The sequence below is a fragment of the Andrographis paniculata genome, unplaced genomic scaffold, assembly GCF_009805555.1.
Source record: "Andrographis paniculata isolate CXL003 unplaced genomic scaffold, ASM980555v1 Contig86END, whole genome shotgun sequence".
Taxonomy (NCBI): domain Eukaryota; kingdom Viridiplantae; phylum Streptophyta; class Magnoliopsida; order Lamiales; family Acanthaceae; genus Andrographis; species Andrographis paniculata.
In genome coordinates, this window is record NW_026137624.1 from 437153 (window position 1) to 463020 (window position 25868).

The 25868-nt window shown below is 32.9% G+C and overlaps 1 protein-coding gene and 1 long non-coding RNA gene across 4 annotated transcripts; both read left to right on the forward strand.

Moving 5' to 3' along the window:
* Positions 1-64: 64 nt before the first annotated feature.
* On the forward strand, positions 65-5727 carry LOC127242190 (protein GAMETE CELL DEFECTIVE 1, mitochondrial). Of its 2 annotated transcripts, none has more exons than XM_051261634.1 (6): positions 65-319; positions 2651-2703; positions 2797-3294; positions 3582-3820; positions 5005-5194; positions 5296-5727. In XM_051261634.1, the coding sequence occupies exons 3-6, from the start codon at positions 2824-2826 to the stop codon at positions 5512-5514; spliced, it is 1119 nt and encodes a 372-aa protein (XP_051117591.1). In that variant the 5' UTR covers positions 65-319; positions 2651-2703; positions 2797-2823; the 3' UTR covers positions 5515-5727. The 2 variants fall into 2 exon arrangements, with proteins under 2 accessions (XP_051117591.1, XP_051117592.1); XM_051261635.1 differs by having other exon boundaries at positions 2821-3294.
* Positions 5728-13144: 7417 nt separating this feature from the next.
* On the forward strand, positions 13145-16060 carry LOC127241934 (uncharacterized). Of its 2 annotated transcripts, none has more exons than XR_007836671.1 (3): positions 13145-13317; positions 15609-15652; positions 15831-16060. It is a non-coding gene; the product is annotated as an uncharacterized LOC127241934 (long non-coding RNA). The 2 variants fall into 2 exon arrangements; XR_007836670.1 differs by having other exon boundaries at positions 13145-13286.
* The last annotated feature ends 9808 nt before the right edge of the window (positions 16061-25868 follow it).

Here is a 25868-nt window from a genome sequence, read left to right on the forward strand (position 1 = left end):
AATAATAATAATAACAAATACATGTGGCGTTAGACCGGTTAGATTGAATAAGGCTTGGACCGAGGATCCAATCCCCAATTTTACCCTTTCTCGACTAATCAATCAATCCCTTCCATTTCTAAGCCAGTAGCCGCCGTTTCGCCGTCACCCCGTCGATTTCATCCGAGTTCCTAAATTTTGTTCCTCGTCTCTTTCGCCCGCCATTCAATCGCCTTCTCTTCTTCTCCTCATTTCTGCCGCGTATTCTTGTCTGCCTTCGTCGTCCTCCAAGACAGGGAATCGTATTGTTTTCTCCTTTTACGACTTTGTCGGTGGCTTTGTAAGTTCAATTCTTACACTGTTTTCGATTGTTTACTGTTATCGAATTGGCGGCTGCTATCGTGTTTAGGTTTTGAATTGTTTGATTTTAGTTGCAATTTTTTGTTGGATGGTTGAAGCCTATTAGTTTAATTTTTGTGGCATTGTGCATTCTTTTGCGGTTTGATGGGTGCAATTTTGTGTTTCATTTAGTTGAATCTTTTTGCCTCTTTTTGGAATTGGCTTCGGTGCTACCTGGATAATTTTATATTCTAGTAGTACCAGTTACTTCCTGGATTTGGTACCCATCCAAAAGAATAGTGGTGCGTGGGATCAGTAGAAACCATCTATTATCATTTGCCTTGCTTTTTCGCTGAGCCAGAGGGTTGTGCAAGTAATAAAGCTGAGTGAACATTTCTTGGATGATTTGAAATACGCTGGCTGACGTACATCAGTTTGCTCTTGTAAAATACTGTGATTGTTTTTGCTGATGCACGTCAGTTTGCTCTTCGAAACGTTAATTCACAGTAAATAGTGTTTTTCCTCTTGTGAGATGATAATTAACGTTTCTTGTATTCACGTATTCACGGTATCTAGGATCTACATCTAAGGCACTGTAGCACCTGAATGCACCTGAAGAGGCCCAGGTTTACATGCTGTGGAGCTCTGGGTTTGATGCTTACTAAATATTTCTGCAATTTTGTCCGTGAATGTTCCTAACAATTATAATTATGTCTTATTTGTTGTGCGGGTTTCACGGTGTTAACCTTGGAAGGAAATATGTGGATTAGATCAAATGAGTCTATGTGCGCGAGTGCCGTGCATAGTAATTGTCATATGTTTGCTGGCAGAGATTCCTACAAAAAGACAGTCTTTAGCTAGGTTTTGTTGAACTTTTATTTTGCAGCTAGAGCTGTTAAACGAATCGAGCCGTTCGTGAACTCGGCTCGGTTAAAACTCGTTCGCGAATGTTAATGAGTCGAGCCGAACAATTTAAACAGGCTCATTTAATTAACGAACAAGTCCGAGCTTTGTTCGTGAACGTTCGCGAGCATTCGTTTAAATAATATATTTATTATGAATATTATATATACATATAAAATTATAATTTATAAATAAATAAAATATTAATTTAAAATATATAAATAAAATAATTTTAAATTTTCTTTATAATTTATATTTAAATTTTAAAAAATAAGACAAACGAGTTCGAACGAACTCGAACGAGCTTAATCAAGCCTAAACGAACCGAACACGAACACAAGCTCAAACAACAAAAATTCTTAACAAGTCGAGCTCGAACATTATGAACGAGCTCGAAAGCTTAACGAACGAACACGAGCCTTGTTCGCGAACGTTAACGAACACTTAAAATTTGGCTCAGCTCGGATCGATAACAGCTCTAAGCCTGCAGCGTAAATTTGAATTCCCTTCTTTTGTTCTGAGATAGTAATGATGGAGAACCAGTGGTTGCATATTATATTTGCTTTCTCTATATAGCTATAGTCAAGCTATCCAATGGTTGGGTGACAGAGTTTGGTTGTTCAACCCATTAGTTCCTTCCTGTAACTTGTGTATTCTGAGTTCCGAATATTAGCATGGAGCCATGGATGCTATCTACTGCTTAGATTAAGGAGTTGTTGATTACCATTCATCACCCAACCCATTGGCTTTCATTCTGTTGCTTGATTGTACACAATGGATGTTGACATGTCTCCCAGTTTTATGAAATCACAGATATTAATTTCACTTTTTCTAATTAGTGAATATGAGGAGAGTATGAATCATGTTTAGTCAATACTTCTTTCTATAATGAGAGTGGCAAAGATTAAAATTAACTTGAATATGACTGATGCGTGATGATAGATATTGCATCTAAATAGATAGATTCTTCAGTTTCCAGTACAGAAGAATAGGTTTTGTTGCAGTGATATCCTATTTTATTATAGCCTCTAGATGGAAAGGGTTTTATCATTCACTTCCGCATGCCTTTCACTTAGATATCCAAATTTTAGATTCTTGCAATTTCTTGTCACCACACCTGATTTCATGAGTTTGATTTTCTCTTCAAAGGACAAGTCGTGATATTAATTTTTTTGAATTTCTTGTCAATGATGGTTGCTATGGGAGTATGGGCTGAATTACTCCGTGGTATTTTGATTCTCATGCATCAGTTTTCTAATAAGGAACTTTTCCATTTCCTTTTATATATGTAGCCTGTTATATAAGCTTGATCTGATACTTGCATATATATATATATATATATATATGATATATCTATTACTATAATGAAACAGTTATATTGTCCGTTAAAGTGTAGTGAAAAATTATTAGTTCTTTTTTATTGTTTAAGGTTTCCAATCTCATTGACGTTGCACCAACTTGTTCTGATTTCATTGAATAGAGGTAAGTATATTTCTTCAGATTACTAATAATTAATCACATCGTTAAAGTATGATATCACGTGCATTACACTTCTGATTGTATGTATGGTTCCAGTTTTTCCTCTGCTCATATTCACAGAAAATGCAAGCCCTTCTTCGTGCATTTACACAGCTCTCAGTCAACATCAACAATAAAACTGGATCGCTCCACAACCTTGCTCCTTTCTTTGCATTTAAAAATTCCTTTTCTACACATAATAATGATAGTGGGAGCAAAGACTCAGATTGGACTGCTGATTTTGGCGGAACTGGGTCTTCAACATCTGACCCATTGAATTGGGACTTGGGTGCCTCCTCCTGGTCTACTGGACTTACCAAGGAGCACTTTGATGGTGAAGTAATTGGGCAAAAGGTGGCTTCAGATCCACGTCAAAGCCCATCCCATGGGGGTCATTTGGGTCAATCCCGTCAGGGTGGAAGCTATTCAGATGCTAGGTGGACCGATGTAGAGATGGAAAAAGTAAGGGAATTGGAGGCAGCAAATCGCAGGGGTGCCTCATTTGTAGATAGCTGGGATAATAAAATGAATGAGATGACCGTCTTGATGAAGCAGGTAAAAGCCAGTTTTTGTCATTTTTTTTTTTTTAACTTTCTGTTTGTAAACCGTTCCTTTTGGGATGTCTATACTCTATTGTAGTATTTCTGGGCAAACTGTCTACTAGGAGTTAATTTTCTTATGTACTTGTGTATCTCCTGCATGTTCGAATGAGGTTTAAAGATATATATATACGTATATTTTCTTTGGTTTTCAGTAGTGACTTGTATATGTGATGAGATAGTTACCCTTTTTATTAAACAAAATGTATACATGTAATATTCTTGAGGAAACTTTCAATGAAGGTGAGGGAGCCTGGAGCCAGGGGGTCATACTTGATGGATTCAGAGAAGGCAGAAATGTATAAAAAGCACAAGGAAAATCCTGAGGTTTACACTGTGGAGAAGTTAGCAAAAGAATACAGGATAATGAGACAACGAGTGCATGCAATTCTATGGCTGAAGGAGCTAGAAGAGGAGGAGGAAAAGAAGCTTGGACGCCCATTAGATGACTCTATTGAGTTGTTGCTTGATAGTTTCCCCGAGTAAGTGGATTTATGCATTGATTTCTGATTTGTATTATTTTATTAATTTGGTCTGAATAATTATAACCCTCTAATGCATTGTGATAGATCACATATATTAAGTCTGTGAAAATCGTTTGTAGGATTTTGTCAAAATCCTACTATTCATCCAAATTTTTTCCCCAAAAAACATCAAATCAAACACCTATTTTTCATTTTTTATATTATACTAAAAATCAATTTTACATTCAAAATATCACATCAACACCTATTTATATCACATCATACAACTATTCAAATTCAAAATTTTTACTATTCAAATCCCAATCCATAATCCAAACCCCCAAACAAACACAAGGTTCACTATATACGTTATATATTTATATCAGCTGAAATGTTGCTCTGGGCACAGACCACAAGTGCATTTCTTTGCAGCCAAGCACCACAGAATAAGAACAACACTATATTGGTGCTAAATAGCCTTGGTGGGTACTGGGGATAACTCTCTGTGGCTGCCAATGGCTCTCTACTCTCTTATAAAAAGTATTGCAACACATAATAATTTGGTGATATAAATGTTGATTCACATATTCATATTTGTTAAACAATGTCTGGTGATTCTATTTTTTATAAGGAACTTTTCTAGTTTCTCGTATCTTGATTGTGAAAGTGATACTGTGATTCTGTTATAGTCTTGCAGGAATGTATTAGCTTCCATATTATCAATGATGATTTCTGCTTATCTTTAGATTTTGGCCCATATTTTCTGTTTGTGATTCATTTATGTTGTTTATCTCATGTCTATTAGAGATGATGGTTATAGTGCCTATGTATTTGGGATATCCTAGTCGCTCTACGGTACCAAATTCTTTTCCATATTTTTTTATGTTTTTCTCTTTGATGGAAAACCAATTTTTTTTCATTGAAAGCATACAAAAGGATAATGTGTCTCTGCAGTGATTTTCGACGCGTTTGAGAATAGAATTTTGGCGCTCAAAACTCTTGAAAGTGAACTGGTACTATTCTTGGGAAGAGTTCGAATTCTTACTTTATGGATCATAGTTTTCTGGGTTTGCATTCACTCAAAAGCTGATCACTTTGTCCGTGGCCTCATGTATCTACTGCGTTTATTTGATTGCATCACTCAGTATATTCTTTTTCATCAGAAATGTTTCAGTCATTAAGCTTATGACTTGTGCCTGCAGGTTCTTCATCTCTCACGACAGGGAGTTCCATGTTGCATCTCTGCCATATAAGCCTGATTTTAAGGTCATGCCCGAGGGTTGGGATGGCACCACTCGAGACCCGGATGAGGTGCACTATGAGATCTCTATGAAAGAGGATGAAATGCTTTACAAAGAATTTGTCGAGCGGATGAATTTCAACAAAATGAAGGTACAAATGCTTGTTCCACATGCAATCCAAAGTAGTTAGCATTATTAACCAACCAGATTCATGTTAAGGGCTGCTGACATGATTATTCCACTGCAATATAGATGGCCAAGCAGGTGAAATGCCACAAATACAGCCGGAGACGTCCTTCCGAAGGATGGAATTTCATGGTGGAGAAACTTGGTCCGCGCGGAAAACGTGGCAATGGAGGCGGGTTCAAGTTTATCAGCAATCCAGATGGCTCGAGCAGACCTCTCAATGAGTTTGAAAAGATGTTTGTCAAAAGAGAGACTCCTCGTAGGCGCCGCAAGATTCTCCCTTAGGTTAGTTATCCTACAATTATACACTGATCTACAATTTTCTGAGTTTTGGTAGCTTATGTCGCCAACTAAGGTGTGGTACCAATTAATTGTCTGCTTGCTAGTTCTAGTGAGTTCTTAATTGTCTGTTATACAGCAATTTCATCGATTTTCATCAAATATTCGTAACTTGTTTGGACGTATTTGCTGCATAAATGATACGAGGAGTTTCACAAATTTGTGCCTATACTTTGTTTGTTACCCGGAAATCATGACCATTTCGGGTTTGTTTGACTATAGTTTGAAATTGATATGATGTGATATTTTATAAGATAAAATAATATATTTTTATTAGAAATCGTACGAGGTGAATAGTGATGATTTTTGTTTGAAATTGTAATCAAACAAACCCGAATCGATGCCCTAGTAGCTCTAATTAATTACGTGGTAAATTGCATGATATTATTTTGCTTCTTTTATACGTATATTGTAAATTTATATCAACACTGCTGCCTATTTTGTTATGACCGATTTAGACATTCTTTTTTTCTTTATGGATATTTTCTCAAATTATTATTTTAATATATTGTATGTATATAACCATCTAAAGTAATGGTAATATGCTGATTGATAATGTAACACAGTTTAATTATAAAGTTTTTATTTAAATAAACAGTAACTCAAGATATTATTATACTCATCGAAGTACTGAATGACTCAGAAAATGAGTATCTCTTGATTACTCAGGTTGTGTGAATGATAAAAGGATTGTGAAAAAAAAAAAAATTGTTATAATTTTCTTTCGACTTATATTATTCAAAAGTCGTGGTTGAAACATATTACCTAATAGACTAAGTGGCTACTAATGAATTTATAATTTGGCACGAACAACTTGGGCATCATGATAATGTAATGTTGAGCCAAATTGTTATTCATTGAAAAAAAAAATATTTTGAATCTAAATGAATTTGTTTGTGTTTCCTGATTTAAATAGTTATTTATTGAAAAAAAAAAATATTTTGAATCTAAATGAATTTGTCTGTGTTGTCTGATTTCAATGAAGTTAATAATCAAACTATCTTCAACATATGTTAGAATTGAATATGCAGTTTTTCTGAAAGAATTAAGGGTGATATTTGTAGAGCTATAGATTCACTCTGGACCTTTACTTTATGTACTAATTGACGGGTCAAAACGACGTATGTTTGTTATCTATTCAATCCAGCTTTTGCTAGACTAGCACAAATAATCAAATTGCGAACATAGTTTTTAGATCACAAGATAAATAAAATACGTTTAGATAATACTTCAAAGTATTCATTACATATATTTGATGATTACTGCATGTCAATTTCAAAAAATTGTTGTTAATGAGATTTACGTTTTCCGCACTGTTTATGTGTCAATTGCACCATCCTAACACACTAAAATGGAACCTAAAAAAGGGTTCAGTATATATATCGGGTATGAATCAACTTCAATTGTGACTTATCTTGAACCAACAATGGTGATTTATTTACTGCAAGATTTGTAATCTGTCATTTTGATGAATCTCATTTTCTAACATTAGGGGAGACAATAATCAACTGAAAAAAGATATTTCATAAAAAATACAACTTGATTTTGGTGATCCTCGTACGAAATATAGTGAACTTGAAGTTAAAAAAATTATGCATTTGCATAAAATTGCAAATCAATTGTCTAATGTTTTTAAGACAAAATAGCAAAAAACCCCTATGTGGTTTTTCGAATTCGCTGAAGACTTCTCGTTATTCTAAAATTTCAAAAAATCTACTTGTAATTTTCAAAATGTTGCACACTCTCCTCCCTCTCTAAATTTGACTAACGTACGTTAAATTTTATCAAATTTGACCGTTATACCATTATTTATATATTTTTGAATTTATTTCTCTCTTTTTTCTTCTTCTCTTCTCCCCAACTGCACCATATTCTTCAATCTTCTTCTTCCGAAAATTCTTCTTCACACACGTACTAGGCTCTTTCTCTTGTTCTTTTTCTCATATATTTTTCTTCTTTTTCTCCAATTCTTCTTCACAACGCCGTAGCCCCACCTGGTTCTTTCTTTTTTTCTTTTTCCCAAATTTTTTTCCCTTTTTCTTCATCTCCAATTATTCTTTGAATAATGAAGAATTGGACAAGAATAAGAATGAGAAAGAAAACGACAAGCAGAAGGGGCTGGAGCAGAGAATAAAGAAGAGAAGGGAAGAAAAGAGGAAGAAGCGAGTTGGATTGGAGGAGCTACACCATATTTTTCTCTTTTTATTTTTTCCTAATTTTCTTTCTTTTTTCTCTTTCTCTTTTTCCCCAATTTTCTTTCTTATTTATTTTTCCTCCTCAATTCTTCTTTCTTCCCCAATTCTTCTTCATGCCGTCGCAACCCGCAGCACCAGGTTCTATCCCTCTTCTTTTTTCTTCTTGTTCTTCACGGTCGTTGCCGGTTTGCCATAACCGTTGGTTCAAGAACTGGCGAACTGGCGATTTGGAACTAAATGGGAAAATCTGAATGTCAAATTGATTTTTTAAATTTCTAAGTTTGGTGAAACATAGGAAAAAATAGGCAGTGAGCAATAACTTATGCATTATCGTCTCCATCTCCATGTCCGGTTGATTAATTGTGTTATAAATTTGGGATCGATTTCAAATTTGGTTGTGTTTAGCGGATTTAAAATGAAAAAAAAAAAAAACGAATTGAGATTAAATCTTAAAAGTATGCAGAAGAATAAAGAAGAAGAAGTTGATGTAAAAACTCAGTCATTGGGGTATTTTATTAATTTTATAAAGAAATATATCAGTTTATGGAAAAAAAATCGCATTTTAGGCACGTGACATACAACCGCCATTAAATCCTAACAGGGGGATTTTTTTGCTAACATTTTGGAAACCACGAGTAAGTCTTTTTGAGTTTTAGAACCACATGAGGTTTTCAGCAAATTTGAAAAATCACGGGGTGTTTTTTGCTATTTTGTCATTAATTATATTGTTAGTCACGAAATTTTACTCCATCCGTCCCACGAAATTAGTCCCCCTTTTTTTGGGCACGGAGTTTAAGAAAATTGTATTAGATAGTTAATTAGATTGATTAATTTATATAATAATTATAATTAATTGTTGTTTTAATTATTTTTATTTAGTGAAACATTAAAATAAAGTTATTATTTTTACTAATTATGCTGAATATTTTATATTTTGAAGTTAATTTTTTTTTAAAAAAAATTAATCGTATTAATTGGAAAACAGTAATAATGTAAAATGAAAAATTAATTTTATTAATCTAAATATAATTAAACAATAAAAATATGATGTGATATAAAAATTTTAATCTAAATTTTACGTAAAATTTTTATTAAGTAAATACGAGAAAAAAAAAAAAAAAAACCTTAAACCTGAATTTAGTTATTGATAGTGATAAATATGATAGATGAGTTAATAAATTTGTTCACTCTCACAAAATATTAATCACAATTTTTAGTAGTATTCTCTTCATTCATCAAATTTAATCTTATTTTTTGTAAATATACAAAGGAATGGGATTAAATATATCCGAATGAGGGAGTAATACATTATTTTTTTACATAATACAATTAAATATTTTAATAGAATTTTTAAAATTCTCAATAACAACTAATAATAAAAAAATCTAAACACTAAAAATATCTAACTTTTGTTTATTACTATTATTTTTTTAAAAAAAATAAATACAAATTCTAATCTAAAATATCAAATCAAACACCCTAATAAATTTTTTTTGAAAAAAAAATACAATATATACATATCCACACAAACTATATATTCAACAAACTTATCAAAATTTAACAATTTTTTTTTAAAAAAATATTTTTTATATTACCAACACATTTCTAATAGCTAATATAGAAAAATATCTCAAATTAAAAATACAAATAAACATTCTCTCTATCTCGCGTTAATGTATACATTTTTCTATTTTCGTCCGTAAAGCGTTAACGTATATATATTTTTTTAATGACTATAGCCCCCATTTTTTTTCAAATACCCTCGTTTTATTATTATTATTTTTACACCAAAAATCAAAAGGTAAAATTATTTTTATACTATTTTAATTATTCATTATAATTAAAATATTATTATTATAATAATTTTTAATTTTCACACTAAAAGTAAACATACACTATAATGCGGAAAGAACATAGCATATTTATTTTTTTAATATTACATTAAATAATTAATTTAATATTTAATAATATCACATTAATACATATTTATATTATATTAAACTAAAAAATTTTATTATTTAAAACTTTCAACTCTTATATATGACCAAATAAAATCTAAAGGAAAAAATACTAGTAGTTAATAGAATATAGTTAAGTTTGTGATTCAAATTATTATTTTTTAATTATTGATTTATTAGGAAATAAGACTAATAAATATCTCAGCGGATAAAGCGTCAATTGCTAATGAACATAATGTCTGCGTAAATTGTAGCAGACAGTTGGATTCCAAAGATGAAAATTCACGAAAGAAGAAAATTGTGAGTATTGGTAAAGAGATCAATAATGATCAAATACCTTAAAAGGTCTATACAATCCCTGAACATGTTGAAACTAAAAATTCTAATGAAAGTGAAAATAAAGTAATTGAAACTTCAGTTAACTATACCACTAATGAAAAATATTTATAAACCGAAAGAAAATAAATGTCGATAATACTTTTGCATATTCTGTAACACTCGATCTGATGAAAGATGACGAGAATTTTGAACCAAAATCAGTTGATAGATGTCGGCAAAAAAATGACTGGCAAAAATAGAAATATGCAATTCAGTCTGAATTGGACTAATTGAATAAATGAGAAATATTTAGCCTCAAGTCCAAATACCTACAAATGTGAAACATGTTGGCTATTGGTGGGTGTTTGTGAGAAAAAAGAGAGAAAAATAATAATATTACAATATATAAAGTATGACTTGCATTGTAGGGTTTTTTCCAGAGATCGGACATTGATTTTGAAGAAACATATCAACATTCATAGATGAAATAACATTCAGGTATTTGGTGAGCCTCACAATATACAATAATTTTAATATACGATTAATGGATGTAATTACTAATTATCTTTATAGCTCTTTAGACAAGGATGTCTCTATGAAAATCCCCATAAGGGTTTAATATCCTAAATAATCCAAATCAAAGTCAAAAGAATCATATTTCATCAAATTGCAAAAATCTTTGAATGGACTCAAGCAATCAGGCCGAATGTGGTACAATTGCCTCAACGATAACTTAACATAAAATGGTTAGATAAATGACCATATATGTCAATGTGTTTTCATAAAGAAAAATAAGTCATAATTTGTAATCATTGTTGTATATGTCAATAATCTCAATTTAATTGAAACTTCGGATGAAATTCAAAAAGTTGTTGAATACCTTAAAAAAAGGATTTGAGATAAAAGATTTTGAAAAAACTAAATTTTGTCTTGATTTGCAAATTGAGTATTTGGAAGGCGGGATCTTTATCCACCAATCAATTATAATAAAAGAGTACTGAAACAATTTCTGATAGATAAATCATATTCGCCAAGCACCCTAATGATTGTCAAAGCACTTCATTTAATAAATGATACATTTAAACCAACCGTGGAAAATGAAGAAATACTTGGTCCAGAAGTGTCATATTTGAGTACTATAGGCGCATTGATGTATCTTGTCAACAACACCCGATTTGATATATCATTGCTGTAAATTTATTAGTAAGATTTAGCTCATCGCCTACCAAACGAAATTGGAATGAATTAAGCACATTTGTTCACTATTTTCAAGGAACAACTGATATCGAGTTATTTTACTCAGAAGAATTCTCGACTAAATTGATTGGTTTTACCGATGCAAAATATTTATCTGATTCTCATAAAGAAAAATCTCAATCTAGCTATATATTTACTAGTAGTGAAACTGTGATCACATGGAGATCAATTAAACAAACTTCAACTGTCACTTCTTCAAATGATGCTCAAATATTGAAAAACTAGTCAAGAATGTGTTTGGTTGAGATGAATGGCTAACATATTCTGAAAAATTGAGATTAAATACCTGAAGATAAAATCTCTCTCACTATACTATATGAAGATAATACGACTTGTATATTCCAACTGAAAGGGGGTTACCTTAAAGGATATATAACGTCACCAAAATTTTTCTTAACTCATGATCTTCAAAAGAATAGTGAAATCGATATGCAAAAAATTCGATCTGATAATAATTTAGCAGATTTATTGACCAAGACATTACCGACCACAATATTTGAAAAATTGGTAAATAAATTAGAATGTGTAATGCTCAGAACAGGAAAGCAAATAAGCACAAGAATGTTGTGTTTATTTATTTTTTTTGCCTTCACTAAGATTTTTTTTCTTATAAAGTTTTAACGAGGTACATTATTATACAAAAAACATCTAAGGTGGAGTGTTGTACACTTAACATATATGTGTACGGAATGTGGATGCAAATTATAATTGTCATATCATCAACGTTGATGTGATGCCGTATCATTTTATATCCATGTATGTATTCATATGTTTACATATATATATGGATTTGCATCAATAGAATATGACTATCCCATCAATCACACTATCTCTCAATTTTTCTCTTGAATGTACTGAATGTTACATAATATTACCCCATCCGGCTCTAAGGGTCATATTTATTTTTTGCATGATGATCTTTAAAAATTAATTATTATACCAAAACGTAGTACAAATCAATGGAAAATGACAAAAATATTTCTATTAGTGTCTTGTAATACTAATATAATGATATTTGTACAAAAAATTATACAAATATAAAAAATATTTTTAATATTAAGTACAATGACGCAGAATGTAAATGTAATACTTAGAAGCGGGACGAACGAAGTAGTATTTAATACATATGCATACATGCTAATAACATAAATACATACACATAATAATTACACGCAATCCGTCACACACATAACATATACTCCCTCCGTCCCATTAGAGTAGGCTCATTTTAGTTTTTTCACGATATGTAAGGTAAGTTGGTTTACTTAATTAATAATAATGAGTTATAATATTATTTTATTATATAAGTAGTATTGTTAGAAGTTTTAAAATAAGAGTTAATATATATTTAAAAAAATTGAAATATGTGTTTAAATATTTTAAATATTATATCTCAACAAAATATATGCAAGATAGATATCATTTCGTAGAGAATAAAATTTTAAATAATATAAATAAATAAATATATACTCCCTCCGTCCCACCACAACTACAAGAAAATATTATTTTTGTAACGAGATTTTTTCGTCTTTAAATCCACTTTTTCCGTTACTAATGATATTAGAGACGGAATTAATGATGGAATTACATTAGCTACGTGATCTTTAGGGACGGAATTCCGTTACAAATATACTATTTTTTTGTAATGACACTTAACACATTTTCCATTTTAGTCCGTCTCACTACACTTGACACCTTTCTATTTTTATTAAATTTTATCTACCAAACACATAATTAACAATTACTCCTACAAATTAATAGAATTAAATATATTTTCCAAATATATAAAATTAAAATTTTAAAGACACTAAATATAAATAAAAATAAATAGAAATAGAAGACAGATCGTGTTGAGCTTTGTCATAGCGATTTCCTCCCAAACGCGAAGAAAACCCTAGCCGATCTCTTCCTTCTCCTCCGATGTGCGAGCCAATTTCCGATGATGAAGACAGATCTATCGCCGCCCCCGCCGCCGACGGTTTCAAACGAGGTAGGTACAGACCTCGATTTCTCATTCACGGGTACGTATTTCGCTTCGATTAATTCAGTTGAGGTTGTTTTCGATACTCTTTCCCCTGACGAATCGGCGGTGGCGGCGCTTCGTGACGACCCATTCTCCTATGTGGCTGAAACACCTATTGAAAAACAGCCCCATAGCCATGTCGATGGATATTAATTTTGTCCAATTTCACCATTGCGGTTCAAATGCCCGTTAACTATATTTGAAGAGTTTCAATTACTCTATTTTCCTTTTATCTTCACACTGTGAGATAATTAAATTTCAATTTTGTACTTATTGTTAATTTTTTTGGTATGAGATTTCTAGGCTAATTTATGTTTCTGTGTTGCCTTCCTGTGTTGAACATGATGAAAATATTGGTTAGTTCTCTTAATTTGATATGATAAATTTATTATGAATATGCCTAAATTTTTGTAGAATAAAAAACTAGTTGTGCTGCCTTTTGTTATTATAAGTATGTATGTTGTATTTGTTGTATGTGATGAAAATAATCTTTCGATGACGATGAAATGGCACTAAGTGTTTCATATGACAATGATGAGCTTTCATAAAACTAAATCTTTGTAGTATTGAATTTTGCATTACAAAAATTTCAAATTCATTCACCATGGAAGCACAATATAAACATTACAAAAACTGCATAGATTACATGGCTAATATTTGTGCATCTTTAAAGCTTGCATTACTACTAGCGTAATTGTGCATACTTGTACTTCTTACACCAAAAGGTTTTTTTTTTTTGCTCATTCAAGTGTTATCCTTGAAAAAGAAGACATGATTGCATCTTGTACCTCAATATTTAGTCCTTGCAACACAAGCATAGCGTAGTATGCTTTTTCTTGATCCATGAGATATGTAGGACAATCAATTACCAAATCTTTTATCACATTCAATTGTCTTGGTAGAGCACCTTGTGCAATTAGTGCATCATTCTTCATGTGTGGATTTTGTACATGTTGAGTCCTCTAGTCTTCATTATCTCCACCATGCAGCCTTGTAAGCTCAAGAAAACTTTGTTTAATTTTTCAGCACTCAATTCTTCAAAAGATAAGATCACTGCATTCACTAATTCATCAACATTGTTGTAGTCCTTTTCAATTTGAATGCTTTGTATGGCACAGAACCATCCTAGATCATTAACATTCAAGTCAGGAGAATTGGGGGGTTGCTGAACCAATATAATGTTAAAACCATCACTTGTGGCAGCCTGTCTAAAATCTGCATCATCATTTTTAATGTGTGGTCTTGCATTATCTTGCTGAATATAAATTTTCTTTGTCATGTTGGTTGGCCATTTCTTTTTTATTGCTGGGATGATCTATCAAAAATTAGAAAGTAGGTTCATTAACATCCAATCTTCTAACCATAGTGAATGCAAACATTGAAATAGAATAAGTTTGATTGTGCTAGTTTGAAATACTAGTACAAACAAACATAATTTATTCTAAAATTTCGATAAAATAAACTTTCATATACTTACATTGTTGATTAAGCAAGACTTTATCACATCCTTTGTGATTGCTTCAATGGGCTTAGTAACTGGTGTGCCTCTTGCACGATTTTTACTACTCCTTTTAGCAGTGTCTTGGTATGTGAATGGAAAAATCTCTATTTTTCCATCAAAAAGCAGCGAACCATCCAACCCGTATAGTGGTTTAGAAACTGCACACATGAACATGATTTTAGTAAGAAATGTTTTTTTCTGGCATGTTCTGTGTGTATCTTCCTCTTCTGGGATCATATAAAATCTATGTGATCCTCGAGTGATATAAAACCACTTTTCATCAATGTGTACAATATTATTCATGCATTTGAATTCAATAGCTTGTTGTATTGATGCAACAACAAGTTGATCAAGTGCAAACTCCAGCCTGAGCAGCTTGTTTGGAGCTGTCAAATCCGGTCTAAGAGCACTTGTGTGGGCTCTTAAGACTCCCGTTGAATACCACCTCCAAACAGTGGTTTTTGAGCATTTAATAGATGCAGCAAGACTCCGAATAGATCCTCTTTTTTTCAAGGGAACGCATGCAATAATTTCATAGTTTGGAAGCACTTTCTTACGCTTCAAAACAATCTTTTTTTTACCGCTTAATTTCACAACTCCACCATTTTCTAATTGTTTTTTGGCTTCTTTCCAATACCGACTAACTGTACTTTTAGAACATAGAAATATCTTTTGTGCTTCCAACATTTTACCAAAAGCAGGTTTACCATTTTTTAGATTTATAAGTAAAAACTGCACTATAGCATTCCTTTCTTTGTTACTAAATTCTCTACTCCTTGTCATTGTAGGCCTGAGGTAAAGGAAAGAATTGTGTTATTTGATGTCTGAGAAGGTATAATTGAAAAGATGGTAAAAAACAGTATATTTCACTACTCTACATACTTGAATGCATTAAAAATTTATTAATGTTGAATAAAGTGTACCTTTTTCAGAGAAGCTTTATGTTTCTTGTTGTTTTGACTCCATGATAATATCAGAATATTGATTGATTCTTTTATCCTACAATGCAGTGAATGAAGATGGCTTGTGCTCCTCTCAAGTGCATTTATAGCACCTCAAACATTTGAGAGGGAAATATTAGGAGGGAAATGAATTATTTTAGCATTTTAGATACTAAATGTACCTTTAATGTTGTTAGATATTGTTGTTGTTAGTTGTGTTGATATTAGAAGTAATGATTGCTTTTTTAAGGAAATATTAGGAGGGAAATGAATATTTGACAATTGTAATTATTTTTTTTATATTAGCAGTAATGATTGCGTTTTGGAGGAAATATTAGGAGATAAATAGTTTTGTTCTTTTATGAAATTGTTGGTTGTTGTTTTTATGCTAGAAGTATTAATTGATGTTGTTTATTTATTGACAGTATTAGGTTTATTGTTGGTGGGAGTATTTATATAACTGACTGCTACTTCAAAATACATAAATACATGCACATATCATATACCTATATATATATATATATAAACTCAATATGTATTCTCACCAGCTTCATCTACTGCCTTCAATGAATCCACATATTTCAGAGGCAGTTGCGGGCGATATTATTCACTACCAAAACATACGCCATTAAGAACTCCAGACAGTTTCTAATCGATTTGTAATGGTTCATTTGGTGTCTTTTGTAAATTGATCACTAATTTTTAATGAACATAATTTTTAAATGTTTAAATAAAATAAATAATTTTTTCTTCAATTTACAATTAAAATTATTGATTTTGACCATTTTAATTTAATATCTTTAAATAAAAAAATTATTTTTTATTATAAAATTTAAATAATATTTTAAAATTACTATCATCATCACTTAAATAAAAAAATACTAATAAATTAATATTATAATTCAATATCATCAACTTTTTAAATAGAACTATCTTAAATACCGTGCCAAACTCAAAGGTGTCAATTGTAAAGGGACGGAGGGAGTATATATTTATTTATTTATACTTAAAATAAATTAATTTTGTAGAAAGAGTGGAGTTTTAAATATAAATAAAAATATTTGTTTATTTGAAGAGAGAGATAGAAATAAAGAGCTTTTGAGTGGATCCTAGGTGATGTGTGATGTTATATATGAAGTATAAAGTTAATTTAAGTTGATTTATATTTGTTAAGTATGTATAAATTTAGTAAAATTTACCAAAAATAAACACGTGACAATTGAAGTGAGACATACAAAAAAGGAAATTGAGACAATTGAAATGAGACGAAATGAGTATTATATTTATATTATATATAATAATGGTTAGTGGTAGAAATAATTAATATTTTTATTGGCTAATTCTATATTAATATTAAAATAAGGTTAGTTTTTTATACTCTACATAATTCAAAAAAAATTTTACATTATTAATATAAATGAAGGTTAGAATGTTGACAAGGTCAAATTAGTATTGTATTGATTTGATCAAGTTAGCAATTCAAAGCAATTAGTAATTTGTTACAAAATAGATAACATAACATATTAACTTGAAGCAATTAGCATATTCTCACAAGACAAATAACATGTTATGTATTGTTATATATTATATTAATATTTTCTATTTTCTTTATAGATTTTTGCATATCATATTAATATTTGTTATTTTCTTTATAGATGTTTATTGATTATGTTAAATTTTTATTGTGTTTCGTTATGTATTTTACGGACAATTGGAATAAAATACCCATCACTAATTTCATGTTTTGATTCAGTCCCTACAGAGATTTGCAGTACTCTGCACTCCTTTTTTTTTTTTTCAAAGATTCTTACTATTAGCTCCCCATTTTTTTTTTTCTAATTTCCAATATTGCCCTGTTCTTCAACCCATAAATTATTTTACCCATTTTGATTTTTTCTTTCTCTTTATTAGGTTTCTTTTTGCTCGAAAGAAGTAAATTGAGTCCAGCTTTTGGTTTCATTCGCACGAAGAAAAAAGATTATCTACATCGTTCGGTTTCATTTGCATGAAGGAGTCTATAATTGGTGGTAAATTTGTGATGGATTTCGAATCCAAATCCCAATTTTCAAATTTATTTCGGGCAAGAGAGAAATGGGTAAGTTGAAGGTTCGATTCCTCAACGTGTGATGTTCTCTTGGTACGATAATTTTATTGGTTGATTATGATTGTATTGTTAGGGCTCGCGACCGATTCCGGTAAGCATTATTGTTTTGGTGATAGTTTTCCTATTCAAGTTGGTAGTTGCAGAAGTTGTTAATTAAGTTTTATTATGAACTTTTGTTAGGACAGTATGTATAGGAAAAAGTTTTGTGGGGACTGTTGCAATTTTCTGATGGTATGTGTGGGTATTTTCACAGGTACCATTTTCCAGTGTAGTGTACCTATATTTATTTATTTTATACCTTTGTTGTCTGATATTGTATATTGCATTTGTTTGAAAATACTTTGGTTTTATTGTTATATACTATGACTACTCATATATGAACTTTGATATTTATTTTATGTGCTTATATATTGGATAGTGTTAAAATTTTGTACTTATACAACACTGTTTACTGAAAATTGTGAAAATTGAGAATATTTTTGCTGGAGGTTAAGTTCTGTTATTCACGTTGATGGTCGATAATTGAAAATAATATACTTTTTTTTCGGACAGACACTCGAAACTTCTAAAGTCCTTTCCTACTGTATTTTCTAAAGTCCATCACGGATACTATCTCCGGCACCTAATGGGCAACTTCCGCACTCAGGTATGTGAAAAATATATGTATCATTTAATATGATATGTAAAACAAGATAATTACGTTTCATATAGGTAATGTGGAGATATCCGATGCACAACAAGAAATAATGGACGTCCATTTTCAACAAAGTCGGTTATGCCCCCACCCTATAGAAGAATTTTGAGCAGCATATAATGTATGTTGTACTATGCCACTTGTCCGAAACAAGAAAAGATACGGGTATGTTATATGTATGTTATAATATTTACAACAAGGTAATTACATTTCGTATAGGTAATGAAATGATATCCGATGTATAACAAGAAATGAAATATCCGTTTTCAACAAAGCAGGTTAAACTCCCTGATGGAATTTGAGTAGGATATAATGTTTTTTGTGAAGATTATGTCATTTGCCCAAAAATTCATTGCACAATCGCAGACCCAATGTTGGATGAATTTTCTATTCCAAGGAACTCGTTGGGGGATAATAAATAACAATGTAGCTGAGTCGTGGAAAAGTTGGATGCACTCAGCAAGGTCATTGACTTTTGTCTAACCAACCGGCTAAAAAAAGGTGGTTTGAATAACATCAGGTGAAACAGTCTAAAGAATATGATCGTTGTGGTCCGTCTAGGACACAACCGACAAAGTTGTAAGAAGGCTCCATCGTAAGTATTTCTGGTTTGTCGTCTCGTGGCTAAAAATTCTTTTTATTTTTGGAATATTGTACATTGAACATAAATCTGTGTATGAGACCGCTATTGAATGATTTGGATTCCCCTGTAAATCGCATTTATTTATTCGGGTATTTAATTTTTGTGACAGAGATATACAATGACAATATGAGTATGTTGTGATGTTTAGAAAGTATATTCATTAGTACCAAAGGTATAGATATCCAAATATAAGGGTACATGTTTCTGTATAGAAGTATTTATATTCGTATACAAGTATAATTATTGTAAACATAAGTATTTAAGTATCTATTCAGAATTTGATTGTAATGGGATCAAACAATTACTAATAGATTACATCACACCCATGTTCTTGAAAGTTAGCGTGCATTAGCGGATATTTCTAAAATGACTTATGAGATTACTTATTAATATATTCTAAGGTGGACGACAATGTCCCTTAAGATATATATGATATAATATATCATGCGGTGAACCATAGTAATAGATATTTTGAAGTTAGTTTATAACTGATGATGCATAATGTTCTCTATATTATGATTGTCAGTGCAAGCATTTGTGAAAGTAGGAAGAAACTCTCAACAAAAAGAAATATATTAGAAGCTATAGTAAGTAAATGTTACGTATTAGACATATTGGACCCTTTCATCCTATTGAGGAACGTATTAGTCATTGATGTGTATATAAAATTTATGCATTAGTACTTTAAGAACATTTGGTGACTACCCATCGTCTCAATATACATCAAATATGTATAAAATTATTTGTAAAGTCTATTTCTCAATATGAGTATATTCAATCAATTTAGAAGTATGTAACTTGTGAAATAAATGAACAAATATCATGATTGGGGGTATGTGGCTTCTACTTAGGAGTCTCTCGATACCCAACCATGATTGTGGGTAGCGTAGACGACTATGATTCAAATAGATCACTGCAATTTCATCGGATATTGGTGTCTATCAACTAATATTATTGAAACGATCATTGAAATCATTTTTTTCATTTATTTAAGGATGAATGAAAATGTTACATAAGATAGATTTGACCTAACATATGATATTGTGGATCATGGTAAGAGATATCGATGAGTTAGTAGATAACTTATGAAATATGTCTCGGTCCCCACACTCTTTATTATCTTTGTCTGTATCAATCCATATCAGCATTTTGTAGACTATGAAAAGCATCCACAAGAAACAAATGTGTTAGAAGGTATGAGAAGTAAATATTATATACGAGACATATTAGGACTATCCACATTATAATTAAGCATTTTTCATTTAGATCTACATTGGATGTGTTCATCGATACTTTTAGGATAGTATGGCGAGTACACATATTTTCACTATATGTCAAATATATATGTAGTTACTTACAAAGCTTATTCCTTGATAGAAGTACATACAATTGTGTTAGAAGTATATAAGTTAGTTAAATGAGTAACATATATCTTCATTGGGGGTATGTTGTTCAAATTTAGGAGTTACTCCACATCCAACCATAAATTTTTGCGTACTAAAGTATTTTTTTTTTTAATTATTTGTGTGCGTATCTCTAATACCAAGATTCATACTTATGGGGAACCATATATATCATATGTTAAATTAGAATTTATGATGATCCTTAAAATATTTGGCCAAACATAACATCAATCACTAACTACCTCAATTTGACAACAATATTTGAAAAAAAAAAAAATCGAACTCCACCCACCTCACATCGCAACCATTTTACTACAAAATTAAACATAATAAGATGAAAATAAAAACACTTCTATATACAATAAGGTTATTTATAATTTAAAACACATTAAAATAGCCTATATTTGAAACGATGGTGGGTTACGATGTCAAAAGCTTTACTAGCACGTACATGTCTTTTGACTGTAATCCATGAACTACAGAGAATTCTTCAGAATAAAAGTTTATTTCAATTTCATTGTGAATTTTAAATGATTGGGACTCGATGTCAAACATATTCATAATCGCCCACAACCGATGCCGGGGTAGCTTCATTTTCGGACACTCTAGGAAATACCCAAACGGTGGGGGTTGCAGAGCTTTCAGCTGTTTATCGTTTAGCTCAACTTTATGTTTAACCATCTTTGTATATAAGAAAGAGAATCTAGAGATAATCCCTTTGTATTCTTTTCAGGTCTGTCATCATTTCAAAATAAATGCATGTCTTCATGAGTATACTCAACATAAACACATGTTTAGGACATATAACTACGAAAGTAAGTAATTTTCTATTCGAGACATATAAATCAAAAATCAAGGTACACCAAAGGCAATGGGGGACACTTGCAAATAATATAAAAAACAAATAAATTTTTTACTAATCGACAAAATAGATACATCTATAACCAACTCCATAACAGAGACATCTTCCAACACATTAGTATTTATAAAATCATCCGACAATAACAAGTTGTCCATTGTATTCGAAGAAAACAAGGAGCACTCGCCCGCTTTACATCTCAATCATTTTACTATAACTGTAAACTTATAAATAAACAAGTGAAGGTACTTCTATAGACAACAAGATCATTTATAATTTTGAACACATAAAATAACTCATATTTGACCCGTTGGTGCGATATGATGTTGTTACGTATGAAATTTAAAATTAGGTTAAAAAGCCCAAGTTAGAAGAAAAAATGGGCCTATAATTGGAGTTGTTGGACTGATCAAGGGGTGTTTCGAGAAAAATGGGTGAAATAGACGTATTTTTAAGGAAATAGCGGGTCGGAAGGTCCGTGGGTCGGAAGGTCCGTAGGTCGGAAGGTCCATAGGTTGGAAGGTCCGTAGGTCAGACAGTTTACAGGTCGGACAGTTTGTACGTCGGGAGGTCTGCAGTCGGGTGGTCCATAAGGCGGAAAGTTTGCGAGTCGAACGGTTTACAAGTCGGATGGTCTGTAGGTCGGTAGGTCAGTGGGTCGGACGATGTGCAAGTCGGAAGGTATGTGGTCGGGCCAACAAGTCGGATGGTCTGTAAGTCAGGAGGTTTGTGGCTGGACCAACAAGTCGGGTGGTCTGCAAGTCGGGAGGTTAGCGGTTGGACCAATAAGTCGGAAGGTTTGTGGTCGAACCAACAAGGCGGAAGGTATGCAGTCGGTCCAAAAAGTAGGAAGATTCGTGGTTGTATAGGCAAAACGGTTGGTGTGGAGGTCGGATACTGCTGGGAGCGAGTGAGAATGATAGTTTGGTCGGCTGAGGGCACATGTCAGCAGAAGAAGAGTTAGCAGACGGTTGAAATAAGAGACGTTGTGACTGTTCGGGTGACGGTTCCAAGTACCGTTTCTGAGGAATATTTAAGGGTTGGGATCTGTAACTGACAAGGTATCTTCAATCATCTTCAAACGATAGCAAAGTCAGTGATTCGGGGATCATCATTTAAATTTCCAGTATTTTACTTTCCAATTATTTTTTCTGTACCGTACAGTGTTTAGAGATTCCTAATCTCATACGCTAATTATATCAAATTCGAAGATAATTTCCTATTTTTGGGTTTTACTTTTTATTGTTGAAAAAATACATCAACAATTTGGCGACCACAGTGGGAGAAAGACAAGATTGCTGATCCTACATCAACAGAGAATTTCATACGACTGAGGTCTGGCCGAATCATCAGAAAGATCAATATTGCAGGTTCAAAACCTCAATCATCATCAGTACCGGTGGGAGAAAATGTTTCACCACCCGTCATGCCAAATTCAGGGGAGATTCCCCAACCACCTACCGATTGGTTGTCTTATGTTCAACAATTGAACAATCAGCAAACTTCAGTGATGCAAAATATGTTGCGCGAGCAACAGAACATCATGTTGCGAGAGCAAAAAAATATCATGCAGAACATGTTAGATCAAGCTTTGTCAAGGGTTACTCTTCAATCCACTCAGACTCCGCCAGGAATATCACCATCAAGAATGCAAGCAAATTTCGCAGGGCCATCATATGTTGACAGTACATTGCAAAGCGCTACAACGTTCAACCGAACAGATAGGGGAAAGACTCCTCTAACTTTCCCTAATAATGTTCCTTTGGGACCAAGAGTTGACAATCTGCAACCAAACGTCGCCAGGGAAGAGAGGCAAGGAGCACATATACAAAATCCCATCTTCATCCCTGATCATCAACACCCTCGTGTGGATCCTGAAGAGATTGCGTAAGTATTGAGAGTGCATTTCGGCATGAATCCTCAGATGGCTAACCGCCCTGCTTATTAAAGGCCTTTCCCCGAAAGGATCATTAATGATTATCCACTTCCAAGGAATTATCGACCACCTGATTTCCATGCGTTTTCAGGGGAAGATGGATCCTCCACCATAGAGCATGTGGGTTGTTTTACAGCACAGTTAGGGGAAGTTGGAAATAATTTTTTTATAAACTGCAGTTATTTGGTTTAACCCTCACGAGAACAGCTTTCTCATGGTTTGTAAACCTTTCTCCTGGGCAAATACAAACTTGGGAAGGTTTGGAAATGGCGTTCCATGCTAGATTCTTCAATCCTTTTATCCACTGTTTCTCTTACCTATTTATTGGAATTGAAGCAATATCCAGAAGAGTCAGCCTAACAGTTTATTGAAAGGGTGCGTTTGATGAAAGGACGTTGTCCTACTGTAATTAATGAAAAAGAAATGATCAATTTAGTGGTCAGGAATATGCATGGCTGCTTAAGAGAGGCACTCACTGCTCATGATGTGGAAGATTTGGCAAGTGTTGCTTCTAAGGCTGGACGTTTAGAGTCTCTTTTAAGAGAAAAGGATCAGAACTTTAGGCGTAGTAAAGTTCAGCATATGGCGAGAATGGAGACAGAAGCGTATGACTTCGATTATGATCAGACATAAGAAATGGCTGCCGAAATCATTTCGGGAAAGCCTTATGTATGCTATAAGTTAAAGCCAGTACCAGGAACTGAAGGAAAAGAGCAACCTACATTTGACAATTCGAAGGCTGATGAAATTTTTGATATTTTGCCAAATGACGGACAGATTCGAATTCCAAAGGGGCAAAGGCTGGCTACTAAAGAAGAGATCAAAGAAAGACCATACTGTAAGTGGCATAACTCTTTCAAACATAATACAAGTCAATGCACTCATTTTTGAAATGAGATCCAGAAGGTTATTAAGGCAGGTCGGCTCAAATATATTACTTTGGGTGTAGAGCAACAACCTTTTCCAAAAGTAACCACAGCAATGGTTAATATACAAGCAAGTCCTAGATCGGGAAAATGAGATTCATCAAACAGTGGCCGACCAGAAGAAAAACTCAAGGCCTATGAAAAAACTGTGGCAGAAAAATGTGATAACCAAGATGGCTCTTTTAATGTGGAGCTTAAGGAACAAGCTTTGGTTCGGGACCACCCGACTAAAATGACGGGTTCAGTCGGAAGCAAATGGACTCGAAACAAAAAACCTTTACCAATTGATGTGGATCCTCGCTTTCCAGGCATGAATCGGACTCAGATCCGGAATGCCAAGCGTAGGTATCCTGCAAGATACAGGGATAAGGTCTCTTCATCGAAGCAACCGAACAATATGCAAGGTGCTGTAAATTCTCCAGAAGGGGGTCGGTCCTTACGGGTCACCTCATCGAAGCAACCAAATGACATCTGAGGCGTTGCTAAATATACTGAAGGAGGTCGGTTCATCAGGGTCGTCTCGTTTGAGCAGCCGAATGATGTGCAAGTCGCTATTGAATCTCTGGAAGGGAGTCGGCCCATAGGGGTCGCCTCGTCAAAGCAGCCGACCAGCATACGAGGTGCTGCTAAGTGCAATGAGGGAGGTCAGTCCATAAAAAAAAGGGGTAAGGCGATACGATGAAAGAGTTGAAGGTTTCAGATGTCAGCATTGCGAAAGGATTAACATTAATCCATCTCTGGAGGAATTTCGTTTGGAATCTCTAACAGTTCAACCTGAAACCGAAACCAGGGACGAAATTCCAGAAACTGGTTCAAGGTTTGTCAAATCTCGACTAGGACCACGTGTCCCCTGCCGAATGACAGGAATTAACTGGGTTGAAGAAGAACCCTTGTGGGCAAGTCTGGTGGATGAGTTTATAGAAGAGCCAGAATGGGCAAAGATTTCAGATCTTGATTTTCAGTCAGAGGTCCCTCCAATAGTCTTCCCTCCCATTCCAGAAGACACGGCGTCTCATTTGAAGCCTCTGTATGTTAATGCTTATATTTGCGGGAAACCGATCACCAAAGTTTTTATAGACAACGGAGCCGTCTTTAATGTGATGCCATTAAAGACTCTCAAGAAGTTAGGGAAGGGAATTCACGATCTATCTCATGTGGATTTTGAGATGACTAGGTTTACAGGGCAGCCGACCAGACTAAAAGGCATGATGGTTGCCTCGATTGAAGTCGGTCCTAAGAAGATTTCTTCTATTTTCTTTGTGGTGGATGCGGATACTACATACTCAATCCTACTGGGACGAGACTGGATTCATGCATCTAAATGTGTGCCATCAACACTGCATCAACAATTGATGTTCTGGGAAGACAATCAGGTATTCAAAATGGAAGCAAATGACAACCCTTTTGGAGCATCAGAACAAGTTGAAGAATCGGTTTTTTATTCCGGTCATGTACTTCCAATGTCTCAATCTTTTATGGCTAATGAATACCCAAAGAAGGGTTTTAAGTTCATCGGCCAGAACTCAATGTTCTTTTAAAAGA

Excerpts from the sequence above, each read along its gene's own strand:
- LOC127242190 (XM_051261634.1), top strand. The coding sequence starts at position 2,824 with ATGCAAGCCCTTCTTCGTGCATTTACACAGCTCTCAGTCAACATCAAC. Across the intron at positions 3,295-3,581 it reads TGACCGTCTTGATGAAGCAG|GTGAGGGAGCCTGGAGCCAG; the intron begins GTAAAAGCCAGT and ends CTTTCAATGAAG. Across the intron at positions 5,195-5,295 it reads TGAATTTCAACAAAATGAAG|ATGGCCAAGCAGGTGAAATG; the intron begins GTACAAATGCTT and ends ACTGCAATATAG.